The sequence below is a fragment of the Oncorhynchus tshawytscha genome, linkage group LG08 (assembly GCF_018296145.1).
Source record: "Oncorhynchus tshawytscha isolate Ot180627B linkage group LG08, Otsh_v2.0, whole genome shotgun sequence".
NCBI classification, from domain to species: Eukaryota; Metazoa; Chordata; class Actinopteri; order Salmoniformes; family Salmonidae; genus Oncorhynchus; species Oncorhynchus tshawytscha.
Window position 1 is genome coordinate 76,934,949 of NC_056436.1, and position 19,526 is coordinate 76,954,474.

The 19,526-nt window shown below is 45.8% G+C and overlaps 1 protein-coding gene across 1 annotated transcript in view; it reads left to right on the top strand.

The window, feature by feature from the left end:
* Positions 1-244: 244 nt before the first annotated feature.
* LOC112235230 (SH3 domain and tetratricopeptide repeat-containing protein 2) overlaps positions 245-19,526 on the top strand; it is a 43,765-nt gene continuing 24,483 nt past the window's right edge. Inside the window, exons 1-14 of the mRNA XM_042326323.1 lie at positions 245-541; positions 3,240-3,338; positions 4,305-4,433; positions 5,724-5,851; positions 6,073-6,178; positions 6,460-6,603; positions 7,785-7,983; positions 8,213-8,286; positions 12,327-12,522; positions 16,524-16,660; positions 17,504-17,554; positions 18,204-18,514; positions 18,793-18,987; positions 19,178-19,479. Coding sequence (XP_042182257.1) covers positions 457-541; positions 3,240-3,338; positions 4,305-4,433; positions 5,724-5,851; positions 6,073-6,178; positions 6,460-6,603; positions 7,785-7,983; positions 8,213-8,286; positions 12,327-12,522; positions 16,524-16,660; positions 17,504-17,554; positions 18,204-18,514; positions 18,793-18,987; positions 19,178-19,479 — 2,156 coding nt within the window. The 5' untranslated portion in view covers positions 245-456. The remainder of the gene's footprint in view (positions 542-3,239; positions 3,339-4,304; positions 4,434-5,723; positions 5,852-6,072; positions 6,179-6,459; positions 6,604-7,784; positions 7,984-8,212; positions 8,287-12,326; positions 12,523-16,523; positions 16,661-17,503; positions 17,555-18,203; positions 18,515-18,792; positions 18,988-19,177; positions 19,480-19,526) is intronic.

Genomic DNA, 19,526 nt, shown 5'->3' on the forward strand with positions numbered 1-19,526 from the left:
CACATACCATCAGAAAAGAGTGCTTTGTGTATTCACAGACTGGGCAGCAGCTAGAGAGAGAGAGAGAGAGAGAGAGAGAGAGAGAGAGAGATGTGTGGGTACAGGAAGAAGCTCTAAAGAGAGTTAACTGGAGAGAGAACGAAAGTGACAGATCAGACATCCAACACAGGAGAGAGAGAGAAATCAGAAAAAGAGAAAGTGAGAAAGATAGATCAGAGCAGGAAAGAGAGAGAGAGAGATCAGAACGAGAGAGATAGATCAGAGCAGGAGAGAGAGAGAGAGATCAGAACGAGAGAGATAGATCAGAGCAGGAGAGAGAGAGAGAGAGCTGTCTCTGAGGACAGACAGAGCCGGACCACCAGACAGTCAGTCTGAATGCTTAGTAGCTGAGAGCTGTGCTGAGAGCTGCGGCTGTTGGCAGCATTGATTTCTGGGAGCTGTAAGCTGCTGGTACACATGGCGTGGTGCTGTTGCACTCCTCTCCGGGCCTCCTCGTCCTCCTGCTGCTCTCCGCTTCTCAAACGCTGCCCTCTCTTCCCAGGTTGGTTCCACTTCACTCTGCCGTCTGTACCCACAGCCTGTAGCTGAGGCTAGTAGGTCACTGACATGAGAAGACAGAGAGCAGTATCTCACTCGTTCAGACAGATACTGCTGCTGTAGGTATATCTATATGATATGGGTAACAGGCTATCCCATGAAGGTATAGTATAGTACAGGGCATGGTGTGTCAGTGTGACGCTGTGTTAGGTGGTGTTTGATTGTGCTTGTTGTGTGTACTGTAGTTGCAGTCCTGTCTGTCATATTGTTACTAAACTGTACAGTTTGTTGTGTTCTGTGTCTCAGTGCAGCACAACGGACCAGTCAATCATTGTGTATTGTATTGTCTTTATGCTTTGTCCTGTGTAGAGAGTCTCTCTGCTATGTTGGGTAATATTACCAGTATTACGACAAGGTCAAAAGCATGAAGACGATTTTGACATTGACTGTCAGCTGTGGCTTACCAATACAGTTTTGTATACAATACACAAAGGCTTACCGTTGTTTTGTTCCATTTACAGGGCATGCTTGTCCTTGTCTGAGTGTGTTCTAGTCTGAGTGTTCTCTCGTCTTGCTGAGCTGATGTCTCATGGGTAACGCTCAGTGATGTGTGGGGTTTTTGGCTGATGATGTCAGTGCAGATGTTTGTCTCTGGGTCATTGTGTGACCTCTCTGCTTCTTGCCATTGTGTTTCCCATCCCCTGTCAACCCTTACCACAGCTTTTCCCAATCCTGGTCCCTGGACCCCAGGGGGTGCACGTTTTGGATTTTGCCCTAGCACCACACATCTACATCGAATAATCAACTCATGATCAAGCTTTGATTATTTGAACAAGGTGTGTAGTGCTAGTATCTGTCTCTAGATCAGGGTGGCTGGTAAGGCCATATTGCTAGTATCTGTCTCTAGATCAGGGTGATCAGGGTGGCTGGTAAGGCCATACTGCTAGTATCTGTCTCTAGATCAGGGTGGCTGGTAAGGCCATAGTGCTAGTATCTGTCTCTAGATCAGGGTGGCTGGTAAGGCCATAGTGCTAGTATCTGTCTCTAGATCAGGGTGGCTGGTAAGGCCATAGTGCTAGTATCTGTCTCTAGATCAGGGTGATCAGGGTGGCTGGTAAGGCCATAGTACTAGTATCTGTCTCTAGATCAGGGTGATCAGGGTGGCTGGTAAGGCCATAGTGCTACTATCTGTCTCTAGATCAGGGTGATCAGGGTGGCTGGTAAGGCCATAGTGCTACTATCTGTCTCTAGATCAGGGTGGCTGGTAAGGCCATAGTGCTAGTATCTGTCTCTAGATCAGGGTGGCTGGTAAGGCCATAGTGCTACTATCTGTCTCTAAATCAGGGTGATCAGGGTGGCTGGTAAGGCCATAGTGCTACTATCTGTCTCTAGATCAGGGTGATCAGGGTGGCTGGTAAGGCCATAGTGCTAGTATCTGTCTCTAGATCAGGGTGGCTGGTAAGGCCATAGTGCTAGTATCTGTCTCTAGATCAGGGTGGCTGGTAAGGCCATAGTGCTAGTATCTGTCTCTAAATCAGGGTGATCAGGGTGGCTGGTAAGGCCATAGTGCTAGTATCTGTCTCTAGATCAGGGTGGCTGGTAAGGCCATAGTGCTAGTATCTGTCTCTAGATCAGGGTGGCTGGTAAGGCCATACTGCTAGTATCTGTCTCTAGATCAGGGTGGCTGGTAAGGCCTTAGTGCTAGTATCTGTCTCTAGATCAGGGTGGCTGGTAAGTCCATACTGCTAGTATCTGTCTCTAGATCAGGGTGGCTGGTAAGGCCATAGTGCTAGTATCTTTCTCTAGATCAGGGTGGCTGGTAAGTCCATACTGCTAGTATCTGTCTCTAGATCAGGGTGGCTGGTAAGGCCATAGTGCTAGTATCTGTCTCTAGATCAGGATGATCAGGGTGGCTGGTAAGGCCATAGTGCTAGTATCTGTCTCTAGATCAGGGTGGCTGGTAAGTCCATAGTGCTTGTATCTGTCTCTAGATCAGGGTGATCAGGGTGGCTGGTAAGGCCATATTGGTAGTATCTGTCTCTAGATCAGGATGATCAGGGTGGCTGGTAAGGCCATAGTGCTAGTATCTGTCTCTAGATCAGGGTGATCAGGGTGGCTGGTAAGGTCATACTGCTAGTATCTGTCTCTAGATCAGGGTGGCTGGTAAGGCCATACTGCTATGGCAAAAACAAACATTTGCAACCCTTGGGCTCCCCAGGACCAGGATTGGGAAGCGCTGTCTTACGATGTTTGATGGCTAGCTGCTTTTCTTTTAAAGACAACACGTCTGTTCACTATTTGCTGTTTGACCTGTTTGTGATACAACATTTTCAACCAACACAATTTTCCTTCAGGACTAGTAAATGTGTCCTTCCTGGTATCCTTCTCCTCATCAGAGTATTGATGGCGATATAAGGAGAGGAATCCACTTTAGACTATTGACATGCACCCCTTGATGGTGTTTACTACTTTGTGTTACACTATTCTCCTTCCCCCTCCCAGACATTTACAGATGTGTGTTAGACTAATCTCCTGGATAGGTATTTTATCAGCTAACCACATCATTTTCTATAGCAATCTGGTGCCCGAAGGCACAGTCGATGACATGGCGTGCAACCATTGGTTGATGCATGCAACGTCTGATCAGGGGAAAGCGACCATTTACTGATGTGTGTCATACTTATCTCCTTCCCCCCTCCCAGACATCTCCCCTGCTGAGCTGGATGCACTATGGAGGGAACCACTGTACACGCTAGCGGGAACCAATGGGCACTTCACAGGAAATGATGTTAGGAATCGAGGTAGAGTACAGTAAAAAAGCCTTCACAAAACATCCAGCTGATTCTGTCGCAATTATGTTCCTCCTTCCCATGTCCTGCATGAGTTATATTGCCCAGACTAATTTGTTGTTTGAATGTTTCTGGATTTGTACTGTAGCAAACAATGAAACATTGTATTACGCTGTAGCCTAAACAACATAACAGTGGTCATTTAAGCGGGAGGATTCTTTCAGGCTGTTTGGGAGTATTCTTTCAGGCTGCTGTGTCATGCCACTGGTCACCGGTCAGTCCCAGACTGAGGATGTGTTTGGGACAATGGGACAACAACATGGGGAAGCCAGCCCAGCCGCTCATAAAGCCTTTGTGTGTGTGTGTTTCTGTGTGTGTGTGTGTGTGTGTCTGTGTGTGTGTGTGTGAGCACGTGTGTGTGAAGCCGTCACCAGTCACAATGCCCTGTCAGGAGAACCAGAGCATGTCATTATATTGTAACAGACCATCTGGGAGCTGCAGTACGGTAATAGATGTGTGGGCTATGATAGACTCTTCATGTCCTGTTGATGTTCTGGAGGAAAAAACTCATCACTATTGAAACCCTCATCAGCTAGATCACAGAATACACTGTACACCAGCAGATATGCAACCTTACTGTGAATGTTCTCTCATACAGTAACATAGAAAACCACAAATTCTGTCACTTTGTCTCGTTACCTTGACTGGTTTGCATTCCAGAAGGATAGACAATGAAGCAATGTGGACACTAAATTATGGTAAATGCTGGTGTTGTTTTGTAGCCATGTCCACTATTTGGTCTCCATCCCCCTTCATAGTTGTCACACAACAAAGTTGATGGATGATCTTGAACTTGCTTACAGAGCACATGTTGCTGAAACAAAAGTTTATTTTTAAAATCAACCCCCAAACAACTGTATCACCCCCTTCCTTCCTGAGGGTTCCTCTGACCTGACCTCTGTTTCCTGGTTTCTCCAGGGGAGGAGGAGGGTCTGGGGGTGGAGTCTGGGGAAGGGGAGGCGGAGCTGGACAGTTACTGGACGAGGAAGGAGGCGTTCACCAGAGGAAGCACCGTGTCACTGGCTGTGGGAGAGAGGTTCTCCTCAGGTACTGTTCTACGCACAGATACTCGGATGTGTTCCAAATGGCACCCGATTACCCATAGGTGCTACTTTTGACCCATACGGTGCTATTTGGGACAGCCAGGGTGTTTCTCTCTCTATTCCTGCTATGGATGTGCTAACTGCTAATGTTGTGGTGGTGCTGGTCATGCTGACCAGCTGCTGGTCTTGGTTGTGTGGTGTGATGCTTATTGTGGATCTGTTGGTGTTGATGCTATCACAGCATCTCTATTGTATCCTGTCTCTTTCTATACAGTCATCTAGATGATCACTTTATCATTCATGTTGTCTGTATGTATGTCAACATCCTGCAAGAAAACTGATGACTCTTCATCTTCCCTTAACGTTAATGTTGCAGTAGACACAGCTACTTAGCTACTCTATGATAATCTGTTACTTTCCTCCAGCAGGTTCCTGTGTAGCTCTCTCCTAAATGGACCTAATGTTTAAAGGTCCCTTTTAAACGTCCACTAAGAGTCACTCAAGACTGTAATAGATCTGTTATTCCTAGTCTAACACTGAGACACTCAATGAGCTCACTGAGCTCTGTAATACACTCACTGAGCTCTGTAATACACTCACTGAGCTCTGTAATACACTCACTGAGCTCTATAATACACTCACTGAGCTCTATAATACACTCACTGAGCTCTATAATACACTCACTGAGCTCTATAATACACTCACTGAGCTCTATAATACACTCACTGAGCTCTATAATACACTCACTGAGCTCTGTAATACACTCACTGAGCTCTATAATACACTCACTGAGCTCTATAATACACTCACTGAGCTCTGTAATACACTCACTGAGCTCTATAATACACTCACTGAGCTCTATAATACACTCACTGAGAAATGACTCTATAATACACTCACTGAGCTCTGTAATACACTCACTGAGCTCTATAATACACTCACTGAGCTCTATAATACACTCACTGAGCTCTATAATACACTCACTGAGCTCTATAATACACTCACTGAGCTCTATAATTCACTCACTGAGAATGACTCTATAATACACTCACTGAGCTCTATAATACACTCACTGAGCTCTATAATACACTCACTGAGAATGGCTCTAAAATTCACTCACTTACCTTCTGCGAAAAGTCACATAAACAGCTTAACCTCTGCATATTGACCTCTACATGACAATATCACAGTAGGTGATGATGAGAATGACAGTGTGTGTGTGCACGTGTGCATATGTGCGTGTGTACGTGCGTTTGTGTGTGTGTTGTGTGTGTGTGTGTTTGTGTGTGTGTAGACGTGGTTCTAGTGTTCAGCGGTCGGCGGTGCTCAGGTGTAATACCTGACTCTGAACTACAGGAGGCGCTCCGTACAAGACTCAGGGTCGTCGAGAGCAACAGTCAGGACGTCATTCAGCTCTTCAAGGTTAGTCACAGGTCTTAGGTCAGTTGTTAGAAGTTATAGAGGTCAAGGCATGCCAAAACTGATGACCCCGCCTAGACCAAAGGTGCAGTACCAACCGTTGTCCTGCTGAAAGTATTTTCTCCCTGACGTAGGGGCCAGGAGTCGGTTTAACATAAAGGTGACCTTCTCTGCATCCTCTCTGCTCCTTCATCAATGTCTTTGGTTCTTCTGCCTCCATACAGGACCTGTCTGCCCGTCTGCTGTCTGTCCACGCTGAGAAGGACAGCTTTGTCATCACCTTCAAGACTGTAGAGGAGATCTGGAAGTTCTCTACCTACCTGGCTCTGGGTATGCTGTACTATCCTAGTCTACCTGACCTGGATGAAACTCTCATTTACACAGTCTGATAGCTGATTATTATGTCCAGCCTGGTTAGAAGTTGCCAATAAGCACAGATCTAGGACCAGTGTCCCCGCACCCAATCCTAATGAATCGACCCGGGACAACTTCCTCTTACTTCGTTGTGTGTCTAGGCTGTGTGGCGTGGTGAACCTTATGAACAGCATATGCCATGTTATAAACACCTTATGACATGTTATGAACATATTATGTGCATTTTGTATGTCCAGGCTATGTGGCGCGGTGCCTGGAGAATTTCCTGTGTGACCAGTCGTTCTGGCTGGACACTGAGCTGCTGAGGGACTTGGAGATCACTGTGACTGTAGACGAGGAACACCTGGCAACACTCTACCTGGGACTGCTGCTGCAGGAGGGTGAACGAACACCTTATAAACTCTTTATAAACACCCTATGAACAACTTATGAACACCTTATGACATGTTATAACCATATTATGAACAACACCTGGCCACACTACCTGGGACTGCTGCTGCAGGAGGGTGAACGAACACCTTATAAACTCTTTATAAACACCCTATGAACAACTTATGAACACCTTATGACATGTTATAACCATATTATGAACAACACCTGGCCACACTACCTGGGACTGCTAGTTTAGAAGGTTTGGGATGGACACTCCTTATGACAGGTTATGAACACCATATCAGCATCTTATGAAGTCTTTATAGACATCACTTCAGTGTTAATTTGCTAAATTGTAGTTACTTCGCTGCTTTGTTTGCACACACTGTATATAGACATTATTTTTTTCTGTTGTGTTATTGACTTATTTATTGTTAACTCTGTGTTGTTGTTTGTGTTGAACTGCTTTGCTTTATCTTGGCCAGGTCGCAATTGTAAATGAGAACTTGTTCTCAACTAGCCTACCTGGTTAAATTAAACAATTAAAAACATCTTATGAACAGTTTATAAACTACTAATGGACACGTTATGAAGACCTTACACACTCTACGAACTCCTTATGGACAGCTTATGTGCTCTACTTTCCTGACCTTCATCATCAACATCAGTTTACATCACACTCCCCTCAGAGAAGAACAGAAGCACAAAATGTCAACTTATTACTCAACCACTGAACTGAAGGGACATTTTCATGATATTTCAGCAGTTGTTCCAGATACCTAGAAATTAAATAGAGCTACACTTTAACTGATGACGTGTTCTGAATGTTCAGAGATCAAGTAAAACAGCAAAACAACCACAGTGCCCCTTTTCACTTTACAATTTGTCAGCCATTAACTCAACATACTTTAGGGAGGTATTTTCCTACACTGCATTTCCATTGTAGACATACTGCTTTAAGAGGAAGTACTGTTCTCCCTAATGGCTGAGAGGAATCAATAGCCAGTGAAATTAAGGCGTGTGTATGTTGAGAATGGATCTTTAAAACAGGACTCTGTGACATAGGACAGAGCCTCAGTTCCATGAAAAGATCCCTTTAGTTCAGTCGAATGTTCATTCTTTACAGAAACCTGCATCTGGTGTAGTGTTCGTTGCGTGTTATTTACCTGTATGTATCTCTCTCCCCCAGGTTCGTTCTTCGCCAAGGCGATGGTGAGCAGTGGCGAGCATAGTGATGAGGAAGAGGAGTTGTGTTTCAGACGTAACGATTTGCTGATGGTTAGAGACACGGGGCAGGACAGTCACTGGGAGGGCACCCTTCTCTCCACTGGACAACACGGACTAGTGCCTGTCAACACCATGCAGCCTCTGCCATATCCCTTCTACCAGTGAGTTACCTAGTCTCTACCCTAACCTATACCCCTTCTACCAGTAAGTCACATTACATCCTATGCTGTATGTACACCTTATAACATGACACAGTGACATACTCAGTCACCCTATAAGCTATCAACCTCTATCCTTCATTTTCACACTTGTGTTTCCTCTCGCCTTATATTTTGTAGGGAAATATGGCAGCCATTTTGTCCCAAGCTGATGTATTTCCTGTTTGTGTAGGTGGTTTCTGAGGAAGTACTCTGACTGTGCCGGATGCTCCCCTTCAGAGAGAGGACAATTTGACCACCCTATAGGTGAGGCCCTTACCTTAAACCTAACCCTAAACCTAACTCTTCAGAGAGAGGACAATTTGACCACCCTATAGGTGAGGCCCTTACCCTAACCCTAACCCTAACCCTAAACCTAACCCTAAACCTAACCCTAAACCTAACCCTAAACCTAGTCCTAAACCTAACCCTAAATCTAACCCTAAACCTGACCCTTCAGAGAGAGGACAGTTTAGGGTAAGGTGAGGCCCTTACCCTAAACCTAACCCTAAACCTAAACCTAACCCTAAACCTAGTCATAAACCTAACCCTAAATCTAACCCTAAACCTAGTCATAAACCTAACCCTAAATCTAACCCTAAACCTAACCCTAAACCTAGTCATAAACCTAACCCTAAATCTATAAAAGACTTCCGGCGCCGACAGAGATGGCCGCCTCGCTTCGCGTTCCTAGGAAACTATGCAGTTTTTTGTTTTTTTTACGTGTTATTTCTTACACTAGTACCCCAGGTCATCTTAGGTTTCATTACATACAGCCGAGAAGAACTACTGAATATAAGATCAGCGTCAACTCACCATCAGTACGACCAAGAATATGTTTTTCGCGATGCGGATCCTGTGTTCTGCCTTACAACCAGTGTAACCGAGTGGATCACATGCAGCGACCAAAAAAAAAAACGACTCAGAAAAAGAGGGAAACGAAGCGGTCTTCTGGTCAGACTCCGGAGACGGGCACATCGTGCACCACTCCCTAGCATTCTTCTTGCCAATGTCCAGTCTCTTGACAACAAGGTTGATGAAATCCGAGCAAGGGTAGCATTCCAGAGGGACATCAGAGACTGTAACGTTCTCTGCTTCACGGAAACATGGCTAACTGGAGAGACGCAATCCGAAGCGGTGCAGCCAGCGTGTTTCTCCACGCATCGCGCCGACAGAAACAAACATCTTTCTGGTAAGAAGACGGGCGGGGGCGTATGCCTTATGGCCAACGTGACATGGTGTGATGAAAGAAACATACAGGAACTCAAATCCTTCTGTTCACCTGATTTAGAATTCCTCACAATCAAATGTAGACCGCATTATCTACCAAGAGAATTCTCTTCGATTATAATCACAGCCGTATATATCCCCCAAGCAGACACATCGATGGCTCTGAACGAACTTTATTTAACTCTCTGCAAACTGGAAACGATTTATCCGGAGGCTGCATTCATTGTAGCTGGGGATTTTAACAAGGCTAATCTGAAAACAAGACTCCCTAAATTTTATCAGCATATCGATTGCGCAACCAGGGGTGGAAAGACCCTGGATCATTGTTACTCTAACTTCCGCGACGCATATAAGGCCCTGCCCCACCCCCCTTTCGGAAAAGCTGACCACGACTCCATTTTGTTGATCCCTGCCTACAGACAGAAACTAAAACAAGAAGCTCCCACGCTGAGGTCTGTCCAACGCTGGTCCGACCAAGCTGACTCCACACTCCAAGACTGCTTCCATCACGTGGACTGGGAGATGTTTCGTATTGCGTCAGACAACAACATTGACGAATACGCTGATACGGTGTGCGAGTTCATTAGAACGTGCGTTGAAGATGTCGTTCCCATAGCAACGATTAAAACATTCCCTAACCAGAAACCGTGGATTGATGGCAGCATTCGTGTGAAACTGAAGGCACGAACCACTGCTTTTAATCAGGGCAAGGTGTCTGGTAACATGACTGAATACAAACAGTGCAGCTATTCCCTCCGCAAGGCTATCAAACAAGCTAAGCGCCAGTACAGAGACAAAGTAGAATCTCAATTCAACGGCTCAGACACAAGAGGCATGTGGCAGGGTCTACAGTCAATCACGGACTACAGGAAGAAACCCAGCCCAGTCACGGACCAGGATGTCTTGCTCCCAGGCAGACTAAATAACTTTTTGCCCGCTTTGAGGACAATACAGTGCCACTGACACGGCCTGCAACGGAAACATGCGGTCTCTCCTTCACTGCAGCCGAAGTGAGTAAGACATTTAAACGTGTTAACCCTCGCAAGGCTGCAGGCCCAGACGGCATCCCCAGCCGCGCCCTCAGAGCATGCGCAGACCAGCTGGCCGGTGTGTTTACGGACATATTCAATCAATCCCTATACCAGTCTGCTGTTCCCACATGCTTCAAGAGGGCCACCATTGTTCCTGTTCCCAAGAAAGCTAAGGTAACTGAGCTAAACGACTACCGCCCGTAGCACTCACATCCGTCATCATGAAGTGCTTTGAGAGACTAGTCAAGGACCATATCACCTCCACCCTACCTGACACCCTTGACCCACTCCAATTTGCTTACCGCCCAAATAGGTCCACAGACGATGCAATCTCAACCACACTGCACACTGCCCTAACCCATCTGGACAAGAGGAATACCTATGTGAGAATGCTGTTCATCGACTACAGCTCGGCATTCAACACCATAGTACCCTCCAAGCTCGTCATCAAGCTCGAGACCCTGGGTCTCGACCCCGCCCTGTGCAACTGGGTACTGGACTTCCTGACGGGCCGCCCCCAGGTGGTGAGGGTAGGCAACAACATCTCCTCCCCGCTGATCCTCAACACTGGGGCCCCACAAGGGTGCGTTCTGAGCCCTCTCCTGTACTCCCTGTTCACCCACGACTGCGTGGCCATGCACGCCTCCAACTCAATCATCAAGTTTGCGGACGACACAACAGTGGTAGGCTTGATTACCAACAACGACGAGACGGCCTACAGGGAGGAGGTGAGGGCCCTCGGAGTGTGGTGTCAGGAAAATAACCTCACACTCAACGTCAACAAAACTAAGGAGATGATTGTGGACTTCAGGAAACAGCAGAGGGAACACCCCCATCCACATCGATGGAACAGTAGTGGAGAGGGTAGCAAGTTTTAAGTTCCTCGGCATACACATCACAGACAAACTGAATTGGTCCACTCACACAGACAGCATCGTGAGGAAGGCGCAGCAGCGCCTCTTCAACCTCAGGAGGCTGAAGAAATTCGGCTTGTCACCAAAAGCACTCACAAACTTCTACAGATGCACAATCGAGAGCATCCTGGCGGGCTGTATCACCGCCTGGTATGGCAACTGCACCGCCCTCAACCGTAAGGCTCTCCAGAGGGTAGTGAGGTCTGCACAACGCATCACCGGGGGCAAACTACCTGCCCTCCAGGACACCTACACCACCCGATGCTACAGGAAGGCCATAAAGATCATCAAGGACATCAACCACCCGAGCCACTGCCTGTTCACCCCGCTGTCATCCAGAAGGCGAGGTCAGTACAGGTGCATCAAAGCTGGGACCGAGAGACTGAAAAACAGCTTCTATCTCAAGGCCATCAGACTGTTAAACAGCCACCACTAACATTGAGTGGCTACTGCCAACACACTGTCAATGACACTGACTCTACTCCAGCCACTTTAATCATGGGAATTGATGGGAAATGATGTAAATATATCACTAGCCACTTTAAACAATGCTACCTTATATAATGTTACTTACCCTACATTGTTCATCTCATATGCATACATTGATACTGTACTCTATATCATCGACTGCATCCTTATGTAATACATGTATCACTAGCCACTTTAACTATGCCACTTGGTTTACATACTTATCTCATATGTATATACTGTACTCGATATCATCTACTGTATCTTGCCTATGCTGCTCTGTACCATCACTCATTCATATATCCTTATGTACATATTCTTTATCCCCTTACACAGTGTATAAGTCAGTAGTTTTTTGGAATTGTTAGTTAGATTACTTGCTCGTTATTACTGCATTGTCGGAACTAGAAGCACAAGCATTTCGCTACACTCGCATTAACATCTGCTAACCATGTGTATGTGACAAATAAAACTTGATTTGATTTGATTTGATTTGATTTGACCCTAAACCTAACCCTTCAGAGAGATGACAGTTTCATCACCCTATAGGTGAGGGCAGGAACCTACAGGGTTCTACAGCACACTACACTCATGCCATGGCCAGTGTTCATTACACATACTAGGTATTTCCTCCAACCCCCTCTCCTCTCCCCTCCCCTTGCAGTAACCGGATCCTGTGAGGCTGTAGTGGACCACAACCCAGTAGGTTCTGATGAGCTCCAGCTGAGTCAAGGTGACCTGATTGAGATACAGGGGATGCTACTTCGAGGTCTGGACCTGTTCATAGGAACACACTGCTCTACAGGAAACACCGGCTTCGTACACAAGGCTCACGTCAAGCCACTCAACGCCAAACCCCCGTAAGAGCAATACATTTAAATGTAAAATGTTTAGTCATTTAGCAGACACTCTTATCCAGAGCGACTTGCAATTAGTGCATTCATCTTAAGATAGGTGGGACAACCACATATCACAGGCATATTAAATACACTTTTCCTCAATAAAGTAGCTGTCAGCAAAGTCAGAGATAGAAGTGGGGGGGTCGAGGTGAGGAGGGGGATTATTTAAGATACTCATTGAGGAGGCAGAGTTTCAGGGGGTTTTGGAAGTTGGGCAGGGAATGTTGTCCTAACTGCAAGGGGAAGCTAATTCCACCACTACGGTGCCAGGACGGAGAAGAGCTTGTACTGGGCTGAGCGGGACCTGCCCTCCCATAGGGGTAGGAGGGCCAAGAGACCAGATGTGGCAGAACGGAGAGCTCGGGTTGGGGTGTAGGGTTTGAGCATATAGGGAGGGGCAGTTCCTCTTGCTGGTCTGTTGGAAAGCACCATGATCCTGTAGTGGATGTGAGCTTTGACTGAAAGCCAGTGCAGTGTGTGGAGCAGCGGGGTGACATGAGAAAACCAGGTGGGCTGCCCCTGGATCATTTGCAGGGGTTTGATGGCATGAAAGCATTACAATACCATACCACTGTGAGGGCTATAGACAACAGCATTACAATACTAAACCACTGTGAGGGCTATAGACAACAGCATTACAATACCATACCACTGTGAGGGCTATAGACAACAGCATTACAATACTAAACCACTGTGAGGGCTATAGACAACAGCATTACAATACTAAACCACTGTGAGGGCTATAGACAACAGCATTACAATACTAAACCACTGTGAGGGCTATAGACAACAGCATTACAATACCATACCACTGTGAGGGCTATAGACAACAGCATTACAATACCAACAGCATTACAATACCATACCACTGTGAGGGCTATAGACAACAGCATTACAATACTAAACCACTGTGAGGGCTATAGACAACAGCATTACAATACTAAACCACTGTGAGGGCTATAGACAACAGCATTACAATACCATACCACTGTGAGGGCTATAGACAACAGCATTACAATACCATACCACTGTGAGGGCTATAGACAACAGCATTACAATACTAAACCACTGTGAGGGCTATAGACAACAGCATTACAATACCATACCACTGTGAGGGCTATAGACAACAGCATTACAATACCATACCACTGTGAGGGCTATAGACAACAGCATTACAATACCATACCACTGTGAGGGCTATAGACAACAGCATTACAATACTAAACCACTGTGAGGGCTATAGACAACAGCATTACAATACCATACCACTGTGAGGGCTATAGACAACAGCATTACAATACCATACCACTGTGAGGGCTATAGACACAGCATTACAATACTAAACCACTGTGAGGGCTATAGACAACAGCATTACAATACCATACCACTGAGGGCTATAGACAGCATTACAATACCATACCACTGTGAGGGCTATAGACAACAGCATTACAATACCATACCACTGTGAGGGCTATAGACAACAGCATTACAATACCATACCACTGTGAGGGCTATAGACATTACAATACCATACCACTGTGAGGGCTATAGACAACAGCATTACAATACCATACCACTGTGAGGGCTATAGACAACAGCATTACAATACCATACCACTGTGAGGGCTATAGACAACAGCATTACAATACCATACCACTGTGAGGGCTATAGACAGCAGCATTACAATACCATACCACTTTGAGGGCAACAGCATTACAATACTAAACCACTGTGAGGTCTATAGACAATAGCATTACAATACTAAACCACTGTGAGGGCTATAGACAACAGCATTACAATACTAAACCACTGTGAGGGCTATAGACAACAGCATTACAATACCATACCACTTTGAGGTCTATAGACAACAGCATTACAATACTAAACCACTGTGAGGGCTATAGACAACAGCATTACAATACCATACCACTGTGAGGTCTATAGACAACAGCATTACAATACTAAACCACTGTGAGGGCTATAGACAACAGCATTACAATACCATACCACTGTGAGGGCTATAGACACAGCATTACAATACCATACCACTGTGAGGGCTATAGACAACAGCATTACAATACCATACCACTGTGAGGGCTATACATAACAGCATTACAATACCATACCACTGTGAGGGCTATAGACAACAGCATTACAATACCATACCACTTTGAGGTCTATAGACAACAGCATTACAATACTAAACCACTGTGAGGGCTATAGACAACAGCATTACAATACCATACCACTGTGAGGGCTATAGACAACAGCATTACAATACTAAACCACTGTGAGGGCTATAGACAACAGCATTACAATACCATACCACTGTGAGGGCTATAGACAACAGCATTACAATACCATACCACTGTGAGGGCTATACATAACAGCATTACAATACCATACCACTGTGAGGGCTATAGACAACAGCATTACAATACTAAACCACTGTGAGGGCTATAGACAACAGCATTACAATACCATACCACTGTGAGGGCTATAGATAACAGCATTACAATACCATACCACTGTGAGGGCTATAGACAACAGCATTACAATACCATACCACTGTGAGGGCTATACACAACAGCATTACAATACCATACCACTGTGAGGGCTATAGAACAGCATTACAATACCATACCACTGTGAGGGCTATAGACAACAGCATTACAATACCATACCACTGTGAGGGCTATAGACAACAGCATTACAATACCATACCACTGTGAGGGCTATAGACAACAGCATTACAATACCATACCACTGTGAGGGCTATAGACAACAGCATTACAATACCATACCACTGTGAGGGCTATAGACAACAGCATTACAATACCATACCACTGTGAGGGCTATAGACAACAGCATTACAATACCATACCACTGTGAGGGCTATAGACAACAGCATTACAATACCATACCACTGTGAGGGCTATAGACAACAGCATTACAATACTAAACCACTGTGAGGGCTATAGACAACAGCATTACAATACCATACCACTGTGAGGGCTATACATAACAGCACAATACAGCATAGACAACAGCATTACAATACCATACCACTGTGAGGGCTATAGACAACAGCATTACAATACCATACCACTGTGAGGGCTATAGACAACAGCATTACAATACTAAACCACTGTGAGGTCTATAGACAATAGCATTACAATACTAAACCACTGTGAGGGCTATAGACAACAGCATTACAATACCAAACCACTGTGAGGGCTATAGATAACAGCATTACAATACCATACCACTGTGAGGGCTATACATAACATCATTACAATACCAAACCACTGAGGGCTATAGACAACAGCATTACAATACCAAACCACTGTGAGGGCTATAGACAACAGCATTACAATACCATACCACTGTGAGGGCTATAGACAACAGCATTACAATACCATACCACTGTGAGGGCTATAGACAACAGCATTACAATACCATACCACTGTGAGGGCTATAGACAACAGCATTACAATACCATACCACTGTGAGGGCTATACATAACAGCATTACAATACCATACCACTGTGAGGGCTATACATAACAGCATTACAATACCAAGTAAAACACAGAGTAGAGAGATGAGGGGTGGGGGATGGAGGTGTAGAGAGTTGGAGGGGTGGGGGGGATGGGGGATGGAGGAGTAGAGAGTTGGAGGGGTGGGGGATGGAGAAGTAGAGAGATGATGAGGGCAGGGATGGAAGGATAAATGGTTGCAGAGGGGTGTAGGGGTAAAGGGAGGGAGGTATAGAGAGATGAGGGGTGGGGGTGGTGGGATGGAAGGATGGGGGTATGGAGGGTTGGATGGAGGGATAGAGAGATGGAAGGGGGAGGGATGGAGGGGTGGTTGAGAGCAGTCATGTGGGTGATAATGCTTTCTTTGTCTCTCTTCACTCCCTCTCTCTGCCCTCTCACTCTCGCTCTCTCTCCCTCCTTGTCAGAGACAGACAACTGGTGTTTCTGAGTGAGGAGGAACGTGCGTCAATGGCCCAGATTAACCCCTGCAGTAGTGAACCCAGAGACAGCGGCCTCCTAGAGAGACTCTTCTCCTCTGACATCAGTACTGTCTACAGACTAGGTAGGAGAGGATCCCTCAGTCTATGCAGTATAGGGAATTACTGAGTGCTGTCAGACTATTGTAGGTAGGGAACCACTGTGTTATACTGAGTACTGTCAGACTATTGTAGGTAGGGAACACTGTGTTATACTGAGTACTGTCAGACTACTGTAGGTAGGAAACCACTGTGTTATACTGAGTACTGTCAGACTATTGTAGGTAGGGAACCACTGTGTTATACTGAGGTCAGACTATTGTAGGTAGGGAACACTGTGTTATACTGAGTACTGTCAGACTACTGTAGGTAGGAAACCACTGTGTTATACTGAGTACTGTCAGACTATTGTAGGTAGGGAACCACTGTGTTATACTGAGTACTGTCAGACTATTGTAGGCAGGGAACCACTGTGTTATACTGAGTACTGTCAGACTATTGTAGGTAGGAAACCACTGTGTTATACTGAGTACTGTCAGACTATTGTAGGTAGGGAACCACTGTGTTACACTGAGTACTGTCAGACTATTGTAGGTAGGGAACCACTGTGTTTTACTCAGTGCTGCTTGACTGTATTTAAAGACCTGTACTGTATGCTTTATCATTAGGTAAGTTATGCTAAAACAGCTGCAGTACAGAGGACCCTTAGGCCTACAGCCCCATTTCATTTCAATAACTTAGCTTCTCAAAGATGCCCTCTGGTGGTCAAACTAGCATTAACTAGCATAAATGGCAACAATGGCTGACAGTTAAATAATGTGCCATAGAATTCTGCGGGAGCCCGCAGTCTGTGCTGCATTACCAAGCAACTTTTAATGGAAAAACCACTGTATGTGAAACATCAGTTAAATATATATTTCTTCCTGCAGATAGACTGGATCAGTCTGACTTTACCTACATCAGAAACCAACCAAAACAAGGTTAGTAATACGTTATCTATTAACAAGGTAATAAGATATTTATGAAAGTTAATACATTGTTTATCAGATTGTTAATACAACCTCAGCTGAATGGTAGAAGATTGTTTAGAGGTGGATATATCCTTCTGTCTCAGTCAAAGCCAAGAACATTTTCTCCCTGACAGCTGTAGGCCAGAACACTAAAAGGGGAACTCTATACATAGTCAAACTCTTTACTTTTCTTCCCTGTTTAGGAGGAGAGAAGGAAACCAATCATGTTTCAGTTTTTGCTTACATTTCATTTTACATGGGACAGGGACGTAACTTTCACTGGGGACGCCCAATTCAGAAATTGCAATTTTATCATTGGAATGTGATACAAAATGAGGCAACAGTGTGCTTTAGGACCATGCAGACTCCTCCGAGTGGTCGGGTAGACTGTTTGGAGTGTTAATCCGACTGGATAAATTTAAAAAACATATCATATCGCCCATGACAAGGGAGATAATATTTTATTAATTTGTTGAACAGGCACTTATTGCAGCACCAAGCTGAACTGCTAGGAGAGTCAAGGAAGTTTCATAGCTACATTTCTAATGTACAGTACATGGATTTTCATATACAGTGTACCGAAACCTTTACATTCAGTGTTCATATCTTTCTCTCTCAGAGCATAAGCCCCCCGCCAGCGCCCGGCAGTCCATCATCTCAGAGAAGAGTGACGCTACACCCCCCTACCACTCCTCCCCCCGCCCCTCTCTCTCTCACTCCTCGCCCCGCGCCTCCTTCTACGCCTCCCAGAATGCTTTGGGGCGTGGCGGTGACGGGGAGTTGCTGTCCTTCAGTCTGGACGACACCTTCAGAGAGATGAATGAGTTCCAGGAAGACCCACCCCTTTTCCTGGAGGAGGGGAGCTGGGAGGGGGTGGAGTCAGAGGTCTGTGACCCAACCCTGACACTGCTCAACATGCATCACTTCCAGGTGAGAGGTCAAAGAACCACTGTTTTGAAATTGAAGAGAATTAGGGGTTTGCGTCTGGTTTGTATAGTTGTGTTTGTTTTTTAATTCACTGTTGATTGTCAATAAAGTAATCTATTATATTAATTTTCCATCCTCTCCTCTCCTTTCTCTCCTCTCCTCCTCTCTCTCCTCTCCTCTCCTCTCCTCTCCTCTCTCTCCTCTCCTCTCCTCTCCTCTCCTCTCCTCTCCTCTCCTCTCCTCTCCTCTCCTCTCCTCTCCTCTCCTCTCCTCTCCTCCAGGAGGACTTCCTGCCCCTCTATGACCTAAACCACTCCTTCCTGTGGCTGACGTTCTCAGGACAGAGTGAGGATGAGTTACTGGGCCATCTGGAGATTGTCAGGGAGGGGGCTAAGAGAACGGGCATGGCCTGGGCACACCGACGGGCATGCTTCCTACTGGGGAGGCTCTGCGCCAAGAAGCTCAAGTACTCCCAGGTAGGGCAGAAGGGAGGAACACTGGAGTATGTACACATGCACACACACATTTACGCATACACACACAAACACACATACATAATATGTTAATTTAAGAGCACATAAGAGCACTAAAAGTTAATTTAAGAGCACACATATGAGTGTGCTCTTAAATGAACTTAAATGTTAATCTCCCATCCCTCTCTCCCAGGCCCGTGTGTATTACGAGGAAGCCCTTGGCGTCTCTGTTGACGGTTTCTGTGACCTCCCTCTCCTCATCGCCCTCTACACCAACCTCACAGCCATCTACCTCAAACAGAAGATGGCCGACAAGCTGCCCCCGACCCTGGAGAAGGCCAGTGCTCTGCTCCTCTGTCTCCCCAGCCACACCTTCACTTCCCTGGATGAGTTTGAGCTGCTGATGCTGGTGCTGCGGAGGTCTGTGGTGGAAGGGGACAAACACCTGGAGGCACGGGCCTGCTATCTCACCGCCAGCCTCTTCCTGCTCCTTAGGTTGGTGTTGTCTGTGTTGTCAATGCTCCCAAATGGCCTATATAGTG